Here is a 26600-nt window from a genome sequence, read left to right on the forward strand (position 1 = left end):
AACTGTACCTAGACACGGATGAGGTAGTTATCAGACGCGCGTTTCGAGTCGGCAGACGCAAATATATACAGGGCCGCGAAATACCAAGGCAAATTGTCGTCACGTTTGCTGACCCGCACGACGTCGAATTGGTTATTGAAAAAGCTCCAAATCTCAAAGGTACAAAACCGAATATCAGTATTAACAGAGATTACCCTGCAGAAATATCCGAGGCAAGGAAAGAACTTTGGCCGCTTTATAAAAGGGCGAGGGAAACTTACGGTGTTAAAAATGTCAAGTTCAAATTCCCGGCGGCAATCGAAGTGAAAGGGTCCATAACACATGACAAATTCCCTGACTGGTACCCGGTATTAAGAGGATCGCGACATGAGAACGTCCAGGAGCAGGTGTCTCTCTCACTTAAGGCCAATATAGAAAAATATACCGAATTCTGGTCCGGCCATATGAAACCTACTTATCAAGCAACAAATACGCCCACGAACAACATTAACACTTCAAATGTCGAAATAATCGAATCGGAACCAGCGCAGACCACATCTCAGCAAAATATCGACGCAACCGTACCGTGTCGATCACGCAGTTATGGAGGCTATTCGTTGCCAAAAATCCAGCCTTGTTGATCTGAGTTGAACAGTTTGTTAATGGAAAAAATACAATTGTATTTCTTTGTATGTAAACTCCAATGTTGCATTCTTGGATTGAGTTTGCCGTTTTAACAATGTAAACATGCATTTCAACAAAAACATTTTGTTAAACAACAAAACATTAACTGATAGTAGCAATAGCAAGTGTTCGAATACTCAAAACAGAAGTTACATTCTAAGCTTTACATTGTCGAGCCATCATGATTCGGATCAGCATAATCCAGCTTTACACGTTTTTCAATAGGAGATGAAATAAGCTCCGCCAATTTTCCCGCCCACTAAATCATCGTAAATAAACGTATTTATCCGCTCATTTTCGGTATTTACCGTCGGCGACAAGAAGCGGCGTAGTTTCCGTTTACCATATCTTTTAGGTATTTAGTTACTAACATAATTCACTCTAGTCTTGCATGATTGCCTACAATCAACATCAGCGGACTTTAAAGGATTATAGGCATATAAGTTTTAAAACGTTGTAGATACCACATTTCCTAGAAAAAAACAACAAAAAACAAAAAAACACAAGGTTACATACTGTCTGAGCTTAAACGTTTTTCAAGGAAGTGAAAACTATTGATAAGACTATATTCAACGACAAATAAATATGGAAAGCCATGGCTGTCTGATATTGTTCTTTTTCAATTTATGTAACCATTTTGATAATATATAAGTTTACTTCGACTATATATGAATTGAAAACACCTTCTTATTTAACCGGAATCCATTATATTAATCCACAGTTACAATATATGAAACCATACCGTCAGTGTATGAAACCGAGTTAGCAATATGTAAATTGATTTTCTCAATATATGATTCCAATTCTTTAATATATGGTACCAAAGTAGCCATATATGGAACCAGATGTCCTTATATGAAACCGAATTATCAATACATTAATTCATTTTTCAATATATGAAACCAATGTATCAATTTATGAAACAAAAGTAGAAGTATATAAGTTGGTTATTACATTATATGATACCAATTCTTCCATATATGGTACCAAAGTAGCCATATACTGTATGTGTAGAAATATTCGCGGGCTTCAAATTTTCGCGATCTTCGCGGTGACATTCGATCCGCTAATTCATGTTCAGCGCGAATATTTCTACACCAATAATTTCTTAATAGTCATATTTTCGCGCATCTATAGAACAATGTATATTAGTGTGTTCACGGCTGCCATAAGTCTGGTATCCGTGGCGCTTTCAAAGAGTGATTTTACTTTTGTATAAACTGTACATGTAACATTCAGCTCCGTATATAAATCAATTTGCTAGTGTAATATTGTTTGACTTCGATTTGATAATCGGATTCTTGTATAAGTAAATACATGTTTGAACAATACTATTGCATCACGCTATTTATTTCATAGTCTGAGTCATAAACGTCTTGACATCTGATCAGATTATATTTTGTATTTCTAAACAAACAATCCAGATAACACAAAAATTAACGATTCCAACAGATGAAAACATGGAAAACAAAACACAGTTACTCAGTCAACATTTTAACACAATTGGTGAAAATATTATGGTCTCATTCAGTGCTGTTTAAAACTGTGAAAAATCTTTTGTTTGCCATAATCTGTCCGATAAACAAATTGAATGTCTTTGTTCTGAACAATAGCGTATTGTTTGACACCAGGTATTGAAAATAACTGTGAAGTCCCACAATGATTACAGTAAAAAGTATGTAAAATAAAAGAAGGCTGCTTGCGAAAACCATAAACCATAACCTAATCGTGTAAGAGTAATTTCCATTATTTTTAACCTGATAGGTGTGCGCGAATTTATGATTTACGGCAGTTACCTCCGCGAATTCAAAATAGCGCGAATATTTGTATATACCCCAAAAATGGACCTTTCCGCGAAAATTTGCTTCCGCGAATTTAAATACACATACAGTATAGGACCAGATGTTCTGATATGAAACCGAATTATCAATATATTATGTCATTTTTACTTGAATAATTGGTGTCATATAATGTGATAATCAACTTATATATTGATACTTCGGCTCTATACATGGATAAAATGGTTTCATATATTGCTATAAATTGTTAAATAAATTGAAAAAGAACAATATCAGACAGTCATGGCTTTCCATAAATAAATTTTACTGATGGTATTCCAATTTGCATAGGAATAAGTAACATTTACAATTAAGCTGCTACCTTACCACTTTCAAATTTTCAAGTCAACATATGATAGAGATTTTGATACGACTAATTACAATACAGACCAAATTATGGCTGTTGTCTTTCCTAGAAGTAGCATTTACTATTACTAGTATATTAGTAACCTTAATTCTAGCGTATGACTTGAAAAGAAAAAAACTTTTAACAATAGAAAATTATAACCAAAGTTGTATGTACCCTTTCGTACATAACTTTTTAGTTTTACCATATATTTTCCCACTTTTCCCATTTTGTTTTTCAATAAGTCAAATTTAAATGAGTCCAAATGTATATGTATGTTGATTATCAATTTATGTATACCTTGTTTATTTTAACTCTTAGAAAGCCATCACTTACAAAACTTAATAAATATTCTCTGTAGTAATTCATGTACATAATAATAGTTCTCTGCTTTTGATCATATAGACAGCAAATCTAGGTAACAGCTAATGACAGCATGTATACACAGATTTTAGAGTTGCTATTGATTCAGTCTAATGCATAAAAGACCTGAACTTACGCTATCTTACATATATTTAACAATAAAAGGCTAAATCACATCCTATGACTCAAAATACCTCCCAATGGAGGTAAGCAGAGTTGCTAGGATACACTGAATATTTATTTCAACATTAAAATGGGACAATTTCACAAGATTTTAGTTATACAACCGGTTTATCGATAGTAAACTTTGAATTGCACTTGGTCAAAAATATATGTTTTTCTACAACCCAACATAGCCCTTTAAAGAAAGAAGGCATAGGCTTAGTGTTCAGTTCTCTTTATTTGTGTTGCCAAAAGTGCCTTCCATGTATCGCATTCTAGTACTATTTGCTGAATGTAAAAAAAGGCTAGACGTACGAGTATTGCTGTGGTTTACAAAACCCAATCATTGTTATCAACGAATAGTGATGTGTGTCATTATATATGGGAAACACTCCCTTATGTTATTTCACCAATTTTAGTTTTTGCATATTATAATGCTCATTATCAGTATATACGTTGTTACATTTTTACATTATAAAGTTTGCAAGTTATCTAAGTTGCATGTTAACAACTTTCATTTTATCAAATCGAGATAATTAAAATGCTTAATACCAGTGCAGTATGTAACTCTCGGATCGACAATTAGATTTTTACTAATCTGTTTAGTAGAACCGAAGTATGCATTGTCAAGTTTCAAAGGCTGGATTTTTTGCAACGAATAGCCTCTATACGCAGTAGCATCCCACCCATGACATCGCACGATGCGGAGATCGAACCCCGTCGTTCTTCAAAACACTCGGGGAAAACTTCAGCAGCAAAATCGTCTACAGTGGACAAACATCACAACCCAGCATCAAAAGATGGGTTGTTATCTAATCAACCCAATTACGTTACGTTTAGCGGATCGGGCTTAGACAGTGACAATTAGTACAAAAGGGGGAAACAACCATGGAATGGTTCAGTGAACACTAATTCAAATTCGTATAAAGTGAACATTAATACTAGTTCAGATAGAGCTCTTAAAATAGGAACTTTAAATGTATGTGGATTGAAATCCCGGATAAGATACACAGAGGTAATTGATTTGATTAACATGTTTGATTTTTTCTGTGTAACAGAAACAAAATTTGTCACTACTGATATTATTTCTATACCAAACTATGAATTCATTTCAAAACCTAGAGAACAGTCACATTTACGGAAATCCGGCTGAATTGGTGTTTTTGTGCATACTGACTTTATAAACTATGTAGAAATTTTGACAACAAATTGTGAATATGTTTTATGGGTAAAGATAAGTAAATCAGCATTATCGATTGGTAACGATTTAATATTGGCGATTATATATATCAAATGAAGATGATCAGTCAAATGACTTACCATCGGATTTTTCACTACCCGACGACGACGAAACCTTAAACTCTCGAATAACTAAGGAAGAAATCGAAAAAATAATATCCAGGACAAATAACGGGAAATCGCCGGCAGATGACCTTATTATTAATGAGTACCTTAAAAGCACTAAAGAATTAATGTCGCCCATTTATGTCCAGCTGTTCAATAAAATTCTCGACACAGGTATACTCCCGTATAAATGGCTTCAAGGGACCATCAAACCAATTTTTAAAAATAAAGGTAGTAAGTCCGATCCTACGAATTATCGCCCCACAACACTGTTAAGTTGCTTAGGAAAAGTTTTCAGTGCAATTCTTAACGATAGGCTAACACGATACGTTGATGAGCATTTTATCTTAAACGAAAATCAAGCAGGCTTCAGGTCAAAATATAGTACGACTGATCATATGTTTTCTTTATTTTATCTTTTAGAAATAATGAAAAAAGTAAAAGTAAACTTTTTGTTACGTATGTTGATTTTTCGAAGGCGTTTGATTCTCTTTGGCGAGTAGGACTTTGGAAAAAATTAATACAAAATGAAATAAATTGAAAGTTTTTTAGGATTATGTTTAACATGTATAAACACATCAAGTCGTGTGTCTCAGTAAATAACGATAACTCTGCTTTTGAGACCATTTATCTCCCCTGATATTCAGTATCTATCTTAATGAACAATTTTTAATATCGAAAGACAATGAGGGTATATAAGTGATATCTACAGGGGAGGTACAATTTTATTTTAACATTTTGGTCCTTTTATATGCAGACGATACCGTTTTATTCGCAAACGACAAAATTTCCCTACAAAAATGCTTAGATGATTTTAATGACTATTGTAAACTTTGGAAGTTAGATATTAACACCGAAAAAACAAAAGTAATGATATTCAGAAGCAGAAAAATACAAACTTATTCGTTTCACATTGGAAATAATGAACTAGAAATCGTTAAAAGCTATAAATATCTCGGATTGTATTTTTCCAGTAATGGCACGTGTACACATTGCAAATCAAGCAAACAAGGCAATGCATCTATTATTACAAAGAATAAACAATTTAGACATACCTATTGACCTTCAATTGAAATTATTTAACAGCACTATACTACTAATTTTGACGTACGGTTGCGGAATATTCGGCTTTGAAAATTTAAACACTTTGGAACGCATACACTCTATTTTTTGCGAAAAATAACTAAAACTAAGAAAAGTACCCCATTATATATGCTTTACGGCGAATTAGGTCGCTATCCTATAGAAGTAACAATTAAATCGAGAATGATCACATTTTGGAATAAACTCATTACGCAAAAAGATCATACAATATCATTGTTATGCTATGAAGCAATGTTATACGCAGATGATTTTAAGGCCTTTAAATGGATGAAACATGTTTACACTATTTTTAACAAGACAGGTTACTCATACTTTTGGCTGCAACAGAGATCTATTACTAGCAAAGGCATAGCAGAAATTATTAAAGAAACGTTATTAAATCAATATTTTCAATAGTGGTCGTCAGAACTGCAGAACTCATCAAAGGGCAAAAAATTATGCCCTTTTCAAAACGGAACTAACATTTGAAAAATATCTAAATATTTTACCAATGAACCAAGGTCTGAAACTATTGAAATTTAGAACAGCAAATCATAAACTTCCCATCGAAACTGGCCGTTGGAGGAATAGCTATGTCAATTATAATGATAGGCAATGTCTAAATTGTTTTTCTGATTTAGGTGACAATTCCATACTCTCCTCGTATGCAAACGTTTTAAACAATCGAGGGAAAATAATATAGATTCATATTACTATTCCAGACCAAATATCATCAAATATAGTCAATTACTGAACTCAAATAATGAAGTCGCACTAAAAGGTCTTTGTAGGTTAATATCATACATATTAAAAGTAACAAATACTTAGTAGTTTGTAATTGATAGAAAAATAAAATAAAACAAAAACTCACCAGTGAAAGATATTCCGAGTAAATAAATATAAATACATGTAGCTTTGTAACACTGCCCTTGTTCACACGACAGGACTTGTAGCCAATGAAAGTTTAGTAGTCAATATGTTCCCGCTAATAATCATGCTTCCCGTGGGATTTATCCCATTCATAAAAACTGTCATACCGTTAATTTACTACATATGTAGTAAACACTGTTTCTAAAATTAGAACCTGAAATATCTATATTTTGCATAGCATTTTTCTGATAGTCTCCCCCTTATGTAAGGAAAACAATGGTAATAACTATATAATTATGAGATTATTTAACTTATAATAATGTTGATTCAATCCACATGTTTATCAAATACCCTGTTTTCCACCAGTTTTGTAAAATATGTATGTTTGTATTTTCCCATCATGTTGTTATATGTGACACATGTAACCTGATGATCAATAAAGGTATCTGTCTGTCTGTCAAAAAAAATTAGTTTTTATCTTGCTCTTTTATGCTAGTAAATACAAAGTAATAAAATATTATTATAAGGATATTTTAAGGCAAAGAGTTTTTGAGTCTGTTAATCTCAATTTAAATTGTACTGCAAGTCTTTGGTGCTTCTTACTATAATGAATACAATGTTAACATTTAAAGGATTATTGCAGCAAATTATCTATAGATTTGGTAACTTACTTTTTCACAAAAAATAAAATAATGCATGGGATTTACAGCTCCACCTTTTGAGAAATATTTATAACATTTTTGTACTGCATGGTAATGCAGTAGCAGTACCACTTTTTAAGACAGTAATGCAGTATCAGTACCAGTAGTAGCAACATTTTGTAAGAGTAATTCAGTATCAGTACCAGTACTTGCAAAATCACTGCCGTACGTACTGCAATACCAATGCCAGTAATGCAGCTCTGCTAGTAGATATCACCACTTGCTTAAAGAATAAAAGAAAAAGAAAACTGAAAAGATAAGGACAGTCAGTTTAGTTATTAGTACTCTTGGGTGTATTTTGTTACAGTTAGATTTAGTTGACAATTTCAGATAATCACAGTATTTTCGTTCGGGGTAATGAATTAAATAACACATGGGTTTATGAGTAACAGTTAAAATATCTTCCCTCGTAAAAATACTGTTACTCTCGGCTACGCTCCGGGTAAGTGTTACCCACAAATGTGTTATTTATATAATATAGCACTACAAGTTAAGCTTATGTCTGAACAACTATTGATTATTTTCAGAAACCAAGGTGGATCAGTTCAGTCATTAACGGCAGCCTCAAATGGGTAAATATACATATCATGTTGATCATCCAAAAGGAAACAGAGATTCCATTTTTGTGAAAGTATCAAGGTCAAATCCATGTTCTTTTTTATGCAATATCAACAAATATAATGTTAATTTTTCGTCATGTGGTTTTACAGTAAAGTAAGAATTAGATATATCATATGTTATGGCAGGTGAACAAATATTTTATCAATTGACATTTAAGGTTTATAAAACCTATCTTTTTTTCTTTTGAAGTGACAATGATATAAAAACGTGGCTGAATGAGCTGAAACAGCAAATTGAGAAAGATGTATAAAAATGAAAAGGCCTTTGATAAAAAAAACCCAAAGGGATTTAAATCGGGAAAAAATTTTTGGGCATTTTTAAAGGGAAATTTTCAAAAAAACTTTAAAAAAGAAGTGAATTTCCAAAGGGCAGCTTACATTATTATAAATTTTTCAAAATTTTCCCAAGTCAAAAAACAAACTTTGTATGTTTCCTTTTTCAAAACAATTGCACTTGGGCTTTTGGGTTTTTTTTCTTTTCTTTCGATGGGTTAAAAATGTGCTTTAAAAATGGGAAAATTAAAAATTTGTGGGATAGCATTTTTGATGTTTTATGGGGCCCAAAAGACGCTGAACCCCTGCGTTTTTGGGCGAAAAGGGAAGCCAAAAAATAAACCACCTGGGTTTTTAAAACGTTGCCAAAAAATTCCCCGAAACCAAAAAATTGTTTTTATTCCCTTTTTATTGGGCAACTTGGGGGTTTTCTGTGGGCCAACCCAAAAATAAAAAATAAAAAATTTTGAGAAAAAAATGAACCATTTCCCTTGTTTAAAAGGGTTTTTTTATATTTAAAAATTTTTACCCCCCAAATTTTTAAATTTTAAAAAACCCGGTTTTACTTTCTTTTAGTCCGGGGCCCCAAATTAAATGGTTTTTGGGGGAATCTTTGTATAGCCAAAATTTAAATTTAAAAATTTAAAATTGGGGCACCCCTTCAAGGGGGTTTTCTTTTCCCAAAAATAACAAATAAATTTTCCCAAACTACAGAAAGCTTTCCCACGATTAAAATAGAGGCCTTTAGAGCCTCATCACCCCCCGGGAAATGCATGGAGCAGGTGCTCGCCCCAAAAAATCTCCCGGGGGAAAGGAATTTTCAACCCGCTATTGTTAAAGCAGAAAAGTTAAATTTCGTTTAATTTTTTTTCAATTTTGGGTTTAAACAAAATTGTTTTAGTGCTTTTTATGTGAATAAGTGTATTTGAACGAATAAAAATCCAAATGACTATAATAATTGATTTCAGATGAATAACATTTCATTGTTAACCTGTACCTATATAAAATACAAACTGATTTTGAAATCATCAACATTTTAAGATGGAGACATTATTATCTAAACCTATACATAACTCCTTATTTCTGTTAAACTGACTCCTCAGAACAAATGAGTCAGTAGATCTGTCTTATAAAGACACAATGAATTGAATTTCCAAACATACATTCATTACTCTAATTGTATATAGATGCACGTCTTACTAAAATTATAGATTATTAAACATAATTGTCTTTTGATTTTTTTTTCCAGATTGATTGAAAAGGTTTCATCAAAACGGTAATCACATTTATTTTTGATACAAATTATTTATACTTCTTAAAATTAAACAATATCGACTGAAATTCACGGCGGTTTGAGATCATAGCTGATTATTTAAGAAAATGCCCAAAGATATTTAAAAAATCCTTACACCCTAATTAATTTATACGAAAAGTTAATTTAGTGAATTTTTGAAATCAAAAAATCAAAGGGTTTTCATTTTTAAAAATTTTAACCCCAAATTTTGGGGACCCCCCAAAAACAAACCAGGTCCGGGATTAGTAAGGAAAAAATGTTCATAAATTTTCCCCCCCCAAAAAAATTTCGTGGCTAAGAAGGGAAAATTTTTCCTTTGTTTAAAGGGTAAATTTCTCGAAATTTGATATTTTTTGGTTTCCGGGGACAAAAAATTTTGGGGGGGCAAAACTTCCCAAAACAACAATAAATTTTTTATTTTTGGGGTTTTGGGGGTTTTGTTTCCCGGGAGGATAATTTCCTTGGGCCCCCTTTTGGGGGTTTTTTTGATTTTTCCAACCCTTTTTAAAACCAAAAAAACATTCCCTTTTTTATTAATTATAGGGGTTTTTCCCTTTCCCTGGGCGTTTTTTAAGATAAATTAAAAACGTTTTAGAACTTGCTCCCCAAAGATGCAAAACCCCATGTCATAGTTTGAGATAAAAAATTAAAAACAATTGAATTATTTTAAAAATAACTTTGTGACGGTTTTTTTCAAGTTTATTCAAATTTTACTTTTGTTTTCCCAAATATCCCGCCCCCCCAAATTTTATAAACGTTGGAAACCCTTTTTCCATTAGGTTAAAATTTAAGGTTAAGTTTAAATTCTTTGGGTTAAAAATTTGGGTTTAACCCCCCTTGTATAAAAGGGTTTTAAATTTTTTCAAACCCGCGTTTTACAATTTTTTGAGTACAATAATCCCCCGGGCAAAATTCTTTTTGATTCCCCCCAAATTTTTTGGAAAAACCCCCAAACCCGGGAATAAATGATTATTTCGGAACCTTCTTGCCTTAATTAAACCCCAATTTTAAATTTTAAAACGGGAAATGTGTAATTACAAAACCCCCTGATTTTTTTAAATTCAATAACCCCTTTTCCCGTTGGTCCCCTTCAGTACCAAGAAATCATTTTATCCCCGCCCCTGGAAAAAATTTTCTTTAATTGTTACGCCCAGTAAATTTGGTGCGCCCCCTTTTGTATGTTTTTTGTTGTTTCTTTCATTCCCCATGGTTTTCTAGGCTAGGTTGTTGGTTCGGAAATTCGAAAATTTCCCCAAATCTTGATTTTAAACCCCCGTTAAAAATTTTTTTACTTTCTGTCCTTTTTGCAAATCCCGGGGTTTAAAATCACAACCCTTGGGTAGAGTTTTGGGGCATCCCCCAAAAAATATTTGAGGGTTTCCCAAAAAAAAAAAAATCGATTTTAAAAATTTAAAAGTTTTTCTTGAATCTATTTATCAATAATTTTTTAAATTTTCTCGATTTTCTAACTTTAGGTTTAAAAAAATTTATATGGAAAAAATTATAACTACCCTGTTTCCCCTTTTTGCAAAAATACAATTTCCCCAAAAATTGACCAGATTGATAGCCCGGAAAAAACCTTTAAACCCAAAGAGGTCAATTTAATGGGCAATAAAAAAATTTAAAGTTAACAGGGAAAAGTTTTTTTGGATTTATAACCAAAAAATCATTCGGGTTTCTTTTAGGCCTAAATATAAATCTGAAACCCCTTTTTTTAATGCCCAAATTTGAAACCAAAACTTCCCTTTACCAAGAATGGGGCCCAAATCATAAAAAACATTAAATTTAAATAACATATTTTGATTTGGGAAAAAAATTTCCCAAAAAAAAAACAAAAAAACTGGTCAATAAAAAAGGGTGAACACGTTCCTTCCAACATTTTACACTTTTCATTAAACAATTTTAATAATAAGTATTCACGCAAATATTTGAAAACGGAACAAAAGCTCGTCAAAGAAAACTTTTCTGATTCCTGAAATATTCCACCTCATTAAAGTAATAATAATAATAAAAAAACCAAACAAATACATTGAACGATTTATTTTTGTTTTAATTTCAAATGTTGACAAATCACACACTGAACTTAAACTTAACTATTTGAAGTACTAAATAGAAGTTATCGATATATTAGATAATAATACCATTAATGACGCTTCTGGTCCTGACGAAATTGATCAAAGAATGTTTGAAAGAGACATCTTAAATCAATATAAAAAAAACTCTGTGTCAACTTTTTAATCGAACTTTAACTAAAATATTTTCCATCTAACTTGGAAATTGTCTCATGTTTATACCTTTACATAAGAAAGGAAATGAATATGAAATATCTAATTTACCGACCAATATCACTATTTTTGGAAAAGCTATGGAAGGAATTATCTTTTAACATAATTTTATATATATTACTTTTTTAATGAACATTCACTTATTTTTTCAAAACCAATTGGTTTTCCTTCAAGGACATTCCAATATTTAATCAATAGAAATTTATAACCAAATTTGTATGTATTTTGATACCAGGGAATCGACATGTATAATATATTGTAATATTTGAAAGAGTAAAGGTTTAAATTTTCAAAAATAAGGCTTTAAGAGAGAATAGAATAGATTATGACTGAAGGAAAATTGATAAATTTGTTTGAAAATTATCTAATACACAGGAATCGAAATGTTTTTGTTAATACTTCTTTTTCTTTATTTATACTGTGATCATCCCAAAGGCTCGGTCCTTAGGCCTCTTTTCGTTTGCGATATTCGTAAACGATATAGCTGATTCCCTATAAGTAATAAGACTCTTTGCAAGACGACAGTTCCCTTGCAAGTAACAACCAAACAGTGTAAATGAAATCGAAAAAAACTCTTAATAAAGACGTTTTATAACATTTTTACTTGGTCTAAGAATTGGTAAAATGGTAAATTAGTAAACTTTTACCCAGAAAAATATGAAAAGGGACATTTTACATGACATGAAACAAACTTTAACAAACAGAAAAAACAACAGATAATTTCATCCTCTCAGTGAAAAATACTCTTCCCCGGGTTTTAAAATTTTAAACATTTTCTAAAAACCTTTTTAACGATTTTAAAATTTTTTCGGAAAAAATTCCCTGAAACGTTTTTTCCCCTTCCTCTTTTATTTACTTAAAAAAAGACATTTTTTTTTTTTTGCTTAAATAACAAATGTGTTCTGCCTTCCCCAATCTCACAATTGGTACGGGGATGATATAATGGTTAAGGATGGTATTGACAAACAACTGTCATACAATACAGCAACTTTTCTTTTTTTTTCCTTTTCTTTTCTTGTCTCTTCAATATTTAATGATTTATTCTCATTTTTAAAAATGAAAATGTATAGAAACTTATTATTTGCATATTTCCTTTTATATTAAACATAATTTGGTTATAATGATTTTATGAAACTGATGTTAAACATTTACAGGGAAGGGCCCACGATAATGTTGCTAAAACCTTTGGCCCAGCCCTTTTTGAATATAGTGTAATTATTTTGATGTAAAATAATGATGTCTAAGATATTATGAAACTAAATTTAAGAAAATACATACATGCATCATACCATTTTCAGTGACACTAAGGGCATTCACAAAAAGGTAGATAAACAAAAACAAGAACAACAAGCACAAGAGGCAGTAAAAAAGGCAGAACAACAGTGGAAATCAAAGTAATTCATAATAACTTGAAGTGTTTTTATATCAAAAGAATTAATAAGTTAAAATATCGATTTAACAATTCCTAACTAGTTTATACTTTAATAACATAAATAATTAATATACATGTACATAATTGAACATACGCTTCACAATGAAAGAAACATAACGTTTATTATAATATATTGATAGAGTTTGCTGTTTTTTTTGTTATAATAGTTCTTTTTTTTGTTGTTCGATGAAAGTAATACACAGTCAAACATGTACATTTATTGGCTCCTTGCATTAACAATTACCATACATTTTTCGAGCTATTACGTTTTACCAAAGACACGGTGTCATAAATGCCCAGGTTATTTTTTTACTGACATAATTACATTAATTTTAGGTAAAATAGTCCTGTGAATCTTCAAAACTTTTTTTTATAACAGATTAATTGAAGTTAAAGACTGGCTCAATAAGTTGCTGCAGCAAATTTCTGACAACCAAATATGGGCGAGGAAAAATTTTTTCCCTTAAAACCGAAAAAACCCTAGAAGGAAAATCACGAGGGAAATTAAATAAATGCCCCTAAACCATTCTGGGTTGTTTTCAAAAACAGCTGAAAAATGAAAAAGAAGTAAACCCGGGGGGGAAAAACAATTTTTTTTAAGATTTATTATTTTAAAATTTACTTAAATTTTTCCCCCTTAAAGCAAAATAAAAAATTTTATCTATCCAAAACGATATTATATCCCTTAGAATTTCAAATTTTGTGCCCCCCACTGAAAACCCCTGTACATTAAAAGCCATAAAAATTTTTCAATTTCAATGTACATATATTTAAAATTCTTTTTATTTTAAAGCATCCCTTGATCATAATTTTTAAAAAGTGCCCTTTAAAAAAGATGGGGTAATGGGCCCCGAAATTTGCCCCCCAAAACCATTTTTAAAAGGAAAAGGGCAAAAAACGCAAAAGCGGAAATAATACCCGAAATTAGGCCCCCCCAAATTAGGAAGCGACAAAGCCGTCTCAATGGGAAAACTTTAAAGCCTGGGTTTCCTGGCCATCGCCATGTGTCTTTTTAAATGTAATAATTACACCACCCCCCTTTTTTTTATTTAACAGTTTTTAACCCTTTTATTTATATTAAAAGGAATTTGTAGTTCCCTGCAAAATTTTATTTTTCCCCCCTTTTAAACCAAATTTTAAAATCAATTTTGTTTTTCAAGTGCCAATAAAAAAAAAACCCTTAAATTACTGAAAGTTAAAGAAAGGGAAAGATGTCCCAAAAAATCAATGAAGCTAAAAAAATTGTAAAAATACCCGATGTAAAAAACCCTTTCGAGTAGGTCGTTTGCAGGGACATTTAAAATGGAAAAAGGGAGTTAAAAAAGGGAAAACCCAAATTTTCCCTTTTCCTTTGCCCGTTGGGAATTCCCCCCCCAATAATAAAGGGGAAACCCCAATGTTAAAAAGCCCTTAAAGGGGAAATCGAACAATTTTTCGTAATTTAAAAAAGGGAAAGTATTTAGTTATTTAAATTAATTTTTTTTACCCGTAAGGTTTTTAAAAATTAGTTATTTTAAAAAAAAAGGAAAAAGCCAAAAATAAAAAGCTGTTTTCCTGTTAAATCTTTTTTTTTCCCATTATCGGAAAAAGGGAACTTTGGGTTTAATAGTTATAAATTTGCCCCAGTCAGAAAGTTAGCAAACATAAACCCGTTATTAAATATTTTTATTAATTTTTATTATTAATGGCATACCCCAAAAATTAATTTTAAATTTTTTCATTTTCAACATTTTAATTTTTAAAAAGAAAATGCCCCGAAAAAGAGAAATTACGTAAAAAAAAGTAAACATTGATTTTAAAATTTAAAAAGGGGGCAAATTTTTTTAAAAAATTTTTTTTTAATTTAAAAAAAAAAACAAAGGGGTAGTTTTTAAACGATAGACAACCCGTCACTTATACCGTTTAAATTGTGGATTTGGAAATTAAACTATAATTTTGTAAGCGCCCAAAAAAGAAGTTGAATTTGGGTTACAAAAAGGGGCTAAAGTATGGGGTGAAGTTTAACTATAGACGGAGAAATAGGGTTCGACTGTTAATTTGGGAAGAATTTAAATTCCCTTCAAATCGTTCCACAATTTTGGAAAAAAAAAAAGAGGGTTTAAAGGTAATTTATTTTTTATATCATTTGCCCATATTTTTGAACCCTTTTATTTTTTTACTTTTTGCCGATTTTTAAAGTCCCCCGGGCTAGTCAAAGACCTATTCTAAACCCCTTTTTTTAAAATTTTCCTTAAACAAACAGATAGGACAACAAGTTCATTATTAAACTTTTTTAAAAAATTAAAAAAAAAATTTATTAACCCCTATTCCCTACGTCAGATTAATAGTCAATAAAACCCGAGACGTCAAAAAATAAACTTTTTAAATAGTGTTTAAAAGTTTCCTACCCAAATTATCTTGATTTATTATAGTAAAAATAATGCACGAGTTTTGTTCCCAAATTTTTTTTTAAGGAATCCAGGGAAAACCAATTTCCAAAGCATTTTAACGGGGCCCTTTCAGTATTTTTACAAAATACTCCCAAATTTCGTAATTTTTTTATTTCCTAATTGGGGATATATTTAAAATGTTCTTTATCTTTGTTAATTAATTTTATTGTTTCTTTTTGACAATTGTGCTTTTTTGGGGTTTTAAAGTAATTAATTTCAAATTTTTTCTGTAAAAGGCATAAACGTTTTTGTTTTAAATTTATTCCCATTGGGAGTTTAAAAAATTTTAAATATGTTGAAAAATTGTTGGGGCCAATCACGAAACATAATAATGCTTTTTTGCGGTTTAAAAACCACGTGATATTCCTATAAAAATCATGACATGATCTAATTATACCAATTTAGCTTCGTTTTTGTGCCCCCACGTTAGTGGCGGGCATTTAGATTTACCCTTGTCCGTCTGTCCGTCCGTCCTTCCGTCCGTCCTTCCGTCCGTCCGTCCGTTCACTTTTGTGTCGCACATAACTCAAAAAGTATTTGACCTAGAGTCATGAAACTTTACAGGAATGTTGATCAGCATGTGTAGTTGTGCACCTGGGTATTTTCGTCTGGATATTTTTAGTATTTTCAGAGTTATTGCCCTTGACTTAGTAAAATTTTGCAATTTTCAACTTGTGTCGCACATAACTAAAAAAGTATTTGACATAGAGTCATGAAACTTTACAGGAATGTTGATCAGCATGTGTAGTTGTGCACCTGGGTATTTTCGTCTGGATATTTTTAGTATTTTCAGAGTTATTGCCCTTTACTTAGTAAAATTTTGCAATTTTCAACATGTGTCGCACGTAACTCAAAAAGTATTTGACCTAGAGTCATGTAACTTTACAGGAATATTGATCAGCATGTGCAGTTGTGCACCAGGTATTTTCGTCTGGATTTATTTAGTATTTTTAGAGTTATTGCCCTTCACTTAGAAAATTTTTGCAATTTTCAACTTGTGTCGCAAGTTTCTCAAAAAGGATTTGACATAGTCATTAAACCTTATGGGCAGGTTGCTCAGCATATTTTAGATTTGCACCTGGGGTTTCGCTTGTGGATTTATCCAGTATTTGTAGAGTTATTTCCCTTAACTTAGTAAAAAGATTGACAGAACAGTGGCGCGGTGGGGGCACCCGTGTCCTATGGACACATTTCTAGTTTTTCAGATTTTTTTAACATCCCCTATCCCAAAAGCATATCGTACCCTTATTTTCAGGACCCCAAAAACTTATATCAAATCCATTCGTAGTCATTAGCCCCGGGTTTTTTTATTTTTTAAATCCCCGAATATAATCCAAAGTGAGATTTTAAAATTTAAAAAACCCACTATACATTTGTATTGGGGGGGAACAAAAACGGGTTCTATAAAACCCTCCCCCAGCGAATTGGGTTCCGGGCCCCTCCAGTACAGGGTTTACCGCTGGAAAACCCTTTCCCAAAGAATTAAAACGAATCATATAAAACAACCTTTTTTTATTGCTTTTTCAAAAAAAATGTTATTCCCCTAAAAAAAAAAAGAAAAAAAGGCACAAAAAAAAACTTTAAAAAACCCCCAAAAAAAAAGGGGGATAAAAATTTGGGCAAAAATATATAAAGGCAGATATTTCCCGGCCAAAAAAGAAATTTTCCAAAAATTTTTTTGGATGAAATAAAGTACCCGGGTCCCCCCTTTCCCCGGGGAAAAATTTGATGAGTAAGTTATTGTTTTAAAAAGATTGCAAATGTTTAAAATTAATTTAAAAAATAGGGAGTGATGGGAAGGGTTTAAATTTTAAACTTGACAAAAAAAAAAGATAAAAAAGCTTAAGTTTTACACTTTAAAAAAAGTTAACTATTTTTTTATTTAAAGGTCAAAAATTACAAAAATTTTCAAATTTTTATGAAACGTATGCAAAAGGGATCGAAAACCTGTTCCTGGGGCTGAAATGGGAACCCCAAAAAATATTACGCGTTGCTTTTTTAAATTTTGTTTCAAATCATTGGAACAAAATTCAAAAAAGGGGAAAGGGGATATTGGGGTTTCCCAAAAACGTAATAGGCCCGCATTTTTAAAATTTTTTGATCTTTCCCAATTATTTTAAATTTAAAGCAAAATTTTTTTTCTATTTATAAAAAACATTGAAAAGGGATTTTTCATTTTTTCCCTAGTGATCTGCATACCTAAATAGTATCTTGTACAATCTTGCTTTAAGAATCGAAAAAGAAGTTAATTCTTTACTAGAGGAGATTAATGAATGGAATGATACAAAACCTCTTAAAGAAGCAAAAGGAAATGCATGCAAAGAGGTCGAAGCTCTCCGTGAAAGTCGCTTAAAGCTTCACAAAAGAAAACTTGATTTTAAAAGGTAATACTGAAAGTCAGTAATATTCTATCTCATATACAAATTGTGGTCCATAACTAACTTTATTAGTTATTATTTATTATTCAGTATTTTTTAATAGTAAAGTTTAATACTTCGTTTATTTAGTCATTTTCATATCTCAAAGAACGAATGTTCATGCATTAAACGACCAATTAAATTTTTGATAATTTGAAGATCACAAATATACCTCTTGCCAATATTATACAGTGGACATGACAAAGAGGATGTCGCGCGAAACGAGAAACAAAGTCAAGACCAAGTGATTAAAGAAATATGGACAATGATTAGGCCTACGTCAGACAAAGTTAAGTCGGGGGGAGATGATATCGGAAATCTTTTGGTAGAGATCAAGAAATACGTTTCAGATGCGCAAATACGTCTAGATGAATTCAACGAGTAAGTTTTTTTTTCTGACCACACATTGTTTATGACTCTTCCAACATTTTGGTTGTGCAGTAGTTATTGTCTTAGATATAGTAATATATAACTGATTTCTACAAGCCAGTTTGCTTTTATTAATAAGTTAATAAAAATATATCGTTTTAAGAAGAAATGCTCATTTTGCGAAATTTATTGATTTTACAGTACAAGTCTCGATTCCAAATCGTTTATTTTTGTTCGTTAGTCACAAGAAATAACATTTAATGAAAATTTGCATTACTTTGAGACTATTGAGGTGAAGTTGACAATCAATATGATATTACACATGTCCAGGTAGTATACTTCTTATCTTTACCTCTATTTGAATGACTGTCAAATGAAAAGGGTCGTGAGGGTCGTGGCTTCAAACCAAAAGAAAAGAACGTTTTTAGTGTTTTAAAACATTATTTTATATTGTTCAGATACTAAAATATATTATATTTTAATGAAATGATTATTATAGATATTATTGGTATATAAAGCTTGATAACAAATATGGTACCTGGTATTTAGAAAGTCTTATTAAATCAAAACTTGATGGTGAGGTATTTAACATGATCAACCTTTGTTCTTTTAGGAAATAATGGGCAAACTTTGAAAAGAGTCCTGAATTTATTAGATTGTAATTACGCCCTCATAGCAGTTAACGTTTAAATGTTAAAAATGATGTGGGTACGGTAAAAAAAATTTCATAGCATATTTCAAACATTATGATTTGTTTCGCGTATATATGAGGTAAAGGGTTAGTAAAAAATGATGAAAGTCTTTGGAATCACCAAAAATCTAGTTTTTCCATGTTAACATGTGGTCTTTTACCTAATTTTGGTGAAAAACTGTTGTTTTGCCTCGATTTTTTCCATCAAAATTTATTTCAAAGTGCTGCAACTTCTCAAGGGATTGAGATAATGTCGAAGGCTTTTCAGCGTTGGTTACACGTTACCTTATGATCGACCTGGGGTCGTTTTAAGCCTCTCACAAGTCCAAAATTTTCTTGGCGATGAGGGGGACTCCGCCCCCTTCAAACCCCCAAACAGAAGGGGCACATCCCCCTTCTGGCAACCCCCTGCTCACTTTTTTTAGCAACATTTCTCAAACGAAAACATGTGTTTGGGACCCAAATAGGACATTTTTTTACTATTTCAGCCCTAAAAAAAGGGGGGGTCGAAAGTGCGTTGTTTTGCGTATATATGAGGTAAAGGGTTAAATAACTGCTCAATTGAACTCCATAACATGCTTTATTTAGAAAATATATCCTGATTTTAGATACATTGAGTATAATACAACACGGTAACATTATCATGAATGTTTGTAATGGCAAAAATGTGCCTAATAACCTACCGTGTAATTTTGTAGCAAGATGCACTCAAAAACAAGATATATATCAATTCCAACATGACAGTTCAATGAATCAGTGTTTGACTATATGGTATTCCTGTCTGCTGCAAAACTGTCTCTAGAAATACCATTTACACATGCCTTCTATAATCTAGTTTTTGATTGGGTAAGTTATATGGGAAAGATCCAGATTCCGAGATAAACATGGACTTGAGTAGAACTTTCGACCTTCCGTAAACCAGCTGGATAGCGTTCAAACATAATAATGAATCTAAAGACCCTATCGGGATACGAACCCAAGGCGGTGAGGGTAATGAAATATTGAATTTGACGTCAACTAGGACATATATGCCCCACACGGCAAATCAGAATAAATGCTAACGCATCATATGACGTCAGATACAACGTCAATAAACTAATGACGTCAGGTAAATTACTTCTCTGTCCGATATATCTTAACATATTTGAATTTTCTATCTTAATAAATGTTATAATTTCTTGCTTTGAACTTTAATATTGCACTGTTTATCTTTCAAATTAACAGGTATATGTCTTCTTACGTTTATTACTTTCTTGCACGAGCAAAAAATTATGTTATTAACTGATTAAACTAGATTACTTATGATACTATGTCTAAGAGGATCAGAAAAATACCTTTAACAATATTATACAGTGGACAACATGACAAAGAAGAACGTGTGCGGAACGAGAAACAGAGTCAAGAGCAGGTGATCATGATTCAAGAAATATTGACAATTATTGGGTCTACATCAGGCAAAGTAATCTCGGGGGGAGATGAAATCGGAACAGGTTTGACAGTGATTAAAAAGTACGTGTCTAATGCGCAAGGACGTTTAGCTGAATTCAACAAGTAAGCTTTTGTTCTGACCAGATCACCTTGGTCAGTCATTCCAAGTATTATCACAAGCATAATTAGCGATTGTCATTTGACTTTTCGATGGTGTAGCAGTAATTTTAGTCGATTGTTACCAAATCGGTCTTAAATAAAGTCGTATGTGATTTATTTTTAACACACGAGTTTAGAAAGTAGAGGATAAGGAAAGAGTGTAGGCTCGAAACTGAATTTATTGCATAAGTTTGAAAAAAATATTTTGTTTTACATGAAATGCTCATTTTGCAAATGTTTGCATTACCAGTGCAAATTCCTGATATGCATTTAATGGAATTTTGTATTACCTTGAGTCTGTTCGAGTAAACATTGATTAAAGTTACTTTCCTAAGCATTGTAGTTCGGGCATTTTTGAAATAAAAAGTCATCAAAAGATAAAATATCACCACAGGCTCGAACACTTATATGGAATAAGATAAATAATATAAATGTTATTATATCCTGTCCGACGAAAAGACATTCAAATAAAGTTTTTACAGTGTTTATTATGCTGTTATTTAAAACCATTGAAACGCTTTGTTTTGTTAATACTGACTTAAATTATAAAAACCCCTGTTAATTGGTTCCAAGTTGATCTGTTGGTTGCGAATAGAACAATCGTGCGCTTGGTAAGATTTTCTTAGCCTGCATTCGATTGCTGCACAATATATCATAGAAAATTATGTCAATAAAAAGAGACAAAACAGAAGACCATATGTCGGTTATCTACGGAATTCCATAAAAAGAGCCTTCTGTTTACTGACAACTGCTTAATGCCTACTGTCAGCTGCTTAATGCTTACTGTTAACTGCTCAATGCCAACTGTAAACTCGTAACTGCTAAATGCCAAATACCCAATTAAATGCCTGAAAATAATCAGCTTTTTGCAAAAAGTATTAGTTAAAGAATTACTCTGTATTAGATATGAAGGCTTTGATCGATAAAACATGAAAGACGTTACATTTATATATTTATAATGCTCGTTTTACTCAGCAGAAAAATTAGGATACATACATTTTCCGCTTATCAAACTGCTGCTTAATCGCTTTCATGTAGCATGTATATACGAATCAAAAGGTTGCCCACAGTGAATATAAAAAACAACGGCCATAATTTATTTGATGTAAATGGCAATATGTATAAAGTACTGAACCAACATAATAAGCTGCCAATCCCACCAAATAGTGCTTGGCCTATAATATGTTAAACGAGTAACATCTGTAAAACACAATTTAACGAATCTGGTTTTATTATTATTATTATTAAAACATTTATATCGAGGGGTGAAAGCGAAAAGGTTCCAAGTGCATTTTCCAAAATTTTACAGGAGAAGCAAAAAACTGTCTCAAATGTTTGTAAAATAGCAAAAATCCACAACACTTTGATTTTACACATAGAAATGTTTAAGAAACATGTCAATGATAATAAAAATTCTTGGAAAGACTTGACAAACAAGATATTTAATCAAATGTAACTTAGAACTGTTTCGCACTTAAAATTTCTTATATTTTGAATTTTTTGTTCAAAGCGAAAAGGTTCCAAGTGACATTTTGATAGAACAAAAGCATGTTTTTTTTCTTATTTAATTTAAGATTGAGCAACATTTTGTCATTTCTAATTATTCAGTAAGAGATGGAGTATAAATTGCCAGATAGGACTGTTTCTCATTTACTTTGTTTTTTGATTTCATATTTTAGGTGTGAGACATTCTCTTACTAACTCCATTTTCAAGATCATGAAATTTTAAGTTTGACTTTGTTTAAATTAGAAAGATAAATAAAGGTCATAATTGGTAGTGTACAAATCTTTTAAAGAACATTATGGACATTAATTACCCCTGTTTAAAAAAACAAAAAAAACACAAATGCCAATTTGATAATCATTTTTAGCTGAACTATACGAAGTATATTGAGAGCTGTCCTACTCATCCCGGCATCCGCGTCCAGATTTCAGATTAAAGTTTTAATGCAGTAAAATACTTAAGGTACAAAAAATGTATCAACTTTAAACTTCAAATATATGTTCCTACGGGCTTGGTGGTCAATTCCTATGCATCAAAGCTTCAAACTGGTGTTAAATAGCCAATAAACACCGCTAAGGCCGATATTATTTCTTAATCATTACACAAGTTGTGTGACATGGTACATAACTCTTTTGTTACTACTTCCAGAATTATTCCCCCTTGAAATATGAATTTATGTTTACAAATGTTATTTTCTTTTTACTATAACTTATTGTCATATGGATAAGACTTATATAAAACGCAAGCTCCTGTATTCCCAGGATTATCCCCTTTTAATTTTTGAAATTCACTTGCAAATTGATTTTTTTTTAGCATTTTCTTTGTTGTTATGAATGGTATCTACTCTAGACTTAAGATTAATAATAATTATTGTTCTTTGTCAATTTACTCACATCATGCATGACAAGGTTCATAACTCTAGCTTCTTTTTTCAAGAGTTATTTCCACTTTGAACCTATATTTTTTCTAAAAACTTTAAATTCTTTATGCTCTAATCATTTTTGTTTTTGAAGGGATTGACTTCAGATTTCAAATTGCTGTCTTTCCATTAAAGTAACATTTATTGACAAGATCATTATGTTGTGCAAAAATATAGAACATTTCACTGCTTTCTTGATGCTGATACAGAAATATATTTATATCATAATTGATTTTTCTTTCATATTTTCGTCTTCCTTACTGTGTCAAGTATTTGATTAGTCGAGCTTCGCTGTCTCCTGTGACAGCTCTTGGTTTCTTTCATTTTCTGTCATATTCTTTAATATTCATAATAAAACAGTAACATTCATATTCTTTCATATTTAAAATGGTTTCCTTCAATAAGATAATATTATAATGCATTTCATTTCTTCTCAACTATTTTCTTACAATAGTGTATGCATTTATTTTTAAACAACTGTAATAAGAACGGCTAAATGAGGTCATCCTTAGCACATAGCTCCATTCTAATAAATACGCTGTTCATTAATAAAATGCGCTAAAATGACGCAACTCATCTGGCATCCCCATGCAGTATGGTTATTTAGAATATGAGTCTGATTTCTAATTTAGATAGGGAAAATCCAATTCAGCCAGTGAATATGATACTTCACCCAGTGAATATGATTTTATAATTTGTTCTGATTACCACTGTTTGAACCAATGAGATAACATTAACAGCTATTTTAGATCATATAATAGTGAACAATATTCTCTGAAAAACTTTTTGGATTTGTCCGAAACTTCATTCAAAGGCCAAGAATATCTTTGCAATAAACAGTTTCACAAACAGTCCCAGAATATTTTTGAACTGAAAATATGTTTTAAAAATTGTGCATTACATATGACTTGCACAATTTTTTTAATTATGTGCATAATTCACGAGACACCCTCATGTAGCAACAATACATAAAAGAGATGATATGTCTCAAGGCCAAGTCCCAAAGGCCACCTTCATTAGCATTTACATTGTTTATACATCAAAGTCACCCATAGCTCCACCTACATTTACATTTTTTAATATCTCTGAGACACACATAGCTCCACTTTCATTCACGTTACTTAATGTTTCAGTGTCACATAAAGCACCAGCTATATTTACAAAACTCAGTTTCTTGGACTTGCACATAGCTCCAAGTTCATTTGCAATGCCCAATATATCAAAGTCACAATATCTTGTAATTTTGTGTATAACCTTTCCTACCTTATCATACCCAGATTTCTGATAATCATCAAAAAATCCTTTTTAACCATTCTAAATATCTCACGATCACCTGTAGTCTAATTTTCAAGAACATCATTTATCGTATTGTCATCTAAAGTTGCGATCTCACTCCGGACAGAGCCCAGGACCACCTAGGTAAGTTACTGGGATGATCTGTGGTGAAATTATTGTTCCTGTCACACTTACCCTGGCAGCACTACGGTAATTCCTAACTAACACCCAGGATGCGCCCGGACCATCCAGGCAGAGCCCAGGTGAAGCTATGATTCATGTCGGTGCTTACCCGGTCATTCCTGGATGATGGCGATAGAGCCCCGGTTGACCCAGGCAGAGCCCCAGACAATCTCGACAGAGCCCTAGTAGAACCCCAGTGGATTTAAAATTTGCAAAAATGATGACGTTGATACATAATTTTCAATAATATAGTTCTAATTGATATTTTCTCCTATTTAATAAGTAATTCATGATGATTTCTGAATAATCCTTATGCAAGACTGGACAGAAGGGAAATAGGAAGGGTTTTATAACAAACAAGTGCAATCATTGCAAATTGCTGTACTTCTTTTAAAATGAACCGGGCTTTGCCGGGACACTACAGGGATCAACTGTAGCTCAATCGTCTGCCGGCTTTCACAGGGGCTCTGCCGGCATTCACCGGGGCTCTGCTGGCATTCACAGGGGCTCTATACTGGCTATAAAATACCCCGGATCATCCCCAGTTTGAGTCAGCAAAGCTACAGTGCTTCCCTGGTGTAATCCGGTCATTCCCGGAAGGGTTAAGGATGAAGCCGGCAAAGCCACACCATCCCGGATCAGCCCGGTGATATCTTAATTAATTATTTTATTCCATCCCAGGTCGAATGCCTGATGTTGCCGGATCATCCCGGACGTTGCAGGCAGAGTTACGGATGTACCCTGGTTGTTCCCGAATCATCCCGGGACGTCTACCAGGGCACTGCCGGGTTTTGAGACCATATCTTCAAGCTTCTTCGTCCCTGGATTTATTACAACCAGCTAAAGCGTCACTTTCAGTAACATTATCGGATTTCTTACCGTCATCTATAGCCCTACCTTCAATATCACCACACAATTTCTCACAGGCACTTAAAACCATTTAAGATAGTGTGTGATCATTACTGGCCTTATACACTTAGAACTGTTTCCCTTTAAAAAAATTGATAATTTCATGAGTGGAGTTAACTGCGAAACAGTTCTATGTAATTAAGTTTTCTTCCAAAATCAAAGCATCTAATCTGAAACTAATGAATTTCTTATGTGATATTATTTAATAATATACAATAAAAGGTTAAGCTTCCAAAATTATTTTGATCTAATTTATTTTAATGCAGTTTGAGTTGTTTTTATTTAATCTTGTACACTTTATACTCAATGAAAGCGAAAAGGTTCTAACTGTCCATTTGCAGATAGAACCTTTTCGCTTTTTAAAAATAAGGTTAATTTCACTTAGAACCTTTGGACAATTTTTCATTTCACCCTGTTATAAGTAAACTAAATCTTATATATTTTGACATAAGATGTATATGGGTGTTTATGTTACAAATATATAAAAAAAGTGAATTTTGTAAAAAAAGTGACTTAGAACCTTTTCGCTTTCACCCCTCGATATCATAATATGTTTTCGTTAAATGATAATGACTCTATACTAATAATGTCATTTTGAATGTGTTTTAGTGCCGGAGGCCTCATAATGCCATTATACGTCGCTAATGTTGTTTGAACATTCAAGTTATACTGGTCATTTATAAAATAAGTTTATTATACTAAATAATACTAGAAAGTAAAATTTTCTTCACAAATATTCTAGGGTATAGTTACTCAAAAAATAAGTATATCACAAAGACTTGTTGCAAATGCATTCGTTGATTTCAGACAAAATTATCTATCACGTCTTGATAGACAGTTTGCAGTCTGATAGACTAACTGGGAGATTAGTAAGAAGAGTGTACACTCTTCAAAGTCCAAATCATAAATGATACTGTGTTTCAGTTTAGTCTAAAAAGTTACAACCTTGTTTTGTTGATGAACCATGACATTATTGTTTTGTGCAATTAACACCTTAAAAAGGTGTGATTAATTCTAAAATGCTACTATGGCAGATGTTTAAA

General features: G+C 31.9%; 1 protein-coding gene and 2 long non-coding RNA genes across 3 annotated transcripts in view; all 3 read left to right on the forward strand.

Moving 5' to 3' along the window:
• The window catches only part of LOC132725151 (uncharacterized), a 31991-nt gene extending 23748 nt beyond the window's left edge, over nucleotides 1–8243 (forward strand). Inside the window, exons 4-5 of the long non-coding RNA XR_009625013.1 lie at nucleotides 7898–7942; nucleotides 8181–8243. This is a non-coding gene — a long non-coding RNA (uncharacterized LOC132725151). The remainder of the gene's footprint in view (nucleotides 1–7897; nucleotides 7943–8180) is intronic.
• Nucleotides 8244–9509: 1266 nt separating this feature from the next.
• On the forward strand, nucleotides 9510–13711 carry LOC132725153 (uncharacterized). Its single transcript, XR_009625014.1, has 3 exons — nucleotides 9510–9539; nucleotides 13141–13236; nucleotides 13654–13711. It is a non-coding gene; the product is annotated as an uncharacterized LOC132725153 (long non-coding RNA).
• Nucleotides 13712–14109: 398 nt separating this feature from the next.
• Nucleotides 14110–26600, forward strand: part of LOC132725150 (uncharacterized) — a 36018-nt gene continuing 23527 nt past the window's right edge. Inside the window, exons 1-6 of the mRNA XM_060710238.1 lie at nucleotides 14110–14114; nucleotides 17935–18087; nucleotides 18313–18501; nucleotides 18989–19070; nucleotides 19925–20026; nucleotides 20499–20731. Coding sequence (XP_060566221.1) covers nucleotides 14110–14114; nucleotides 17935–18087; nucleotides 18313–18501; nucleotides 18989–19070; nucleotides 19925–20026; nucleotides 20499–20731 — 764 coding nt within the window. The remainder of the gene's footprint in view (nucleotides 14115–17934; nucleotides 18088–18312; nucleotides 18502–18988; nucleotides 19071–19924; nucleotides 20027–20498; nucleotides 20732–26600) is intronic.

The sequence above is a fragment of the Ruditapes philippinarum genome, unplaced genomic scaffold (assembly GCF_026571515.1).
Source record: "Ruditapes philippinarum isolate M1 unplaced genomic scaffold, ASM2657151v2 ctg2052_1_1_1_1, whole genome shotgun sequence".
NCBI lineage: Eukaryota > Metazoa > Mollusca > Bivalvia > Venerida > Veneridae > Ruditapes > Ruditapes philippinarum.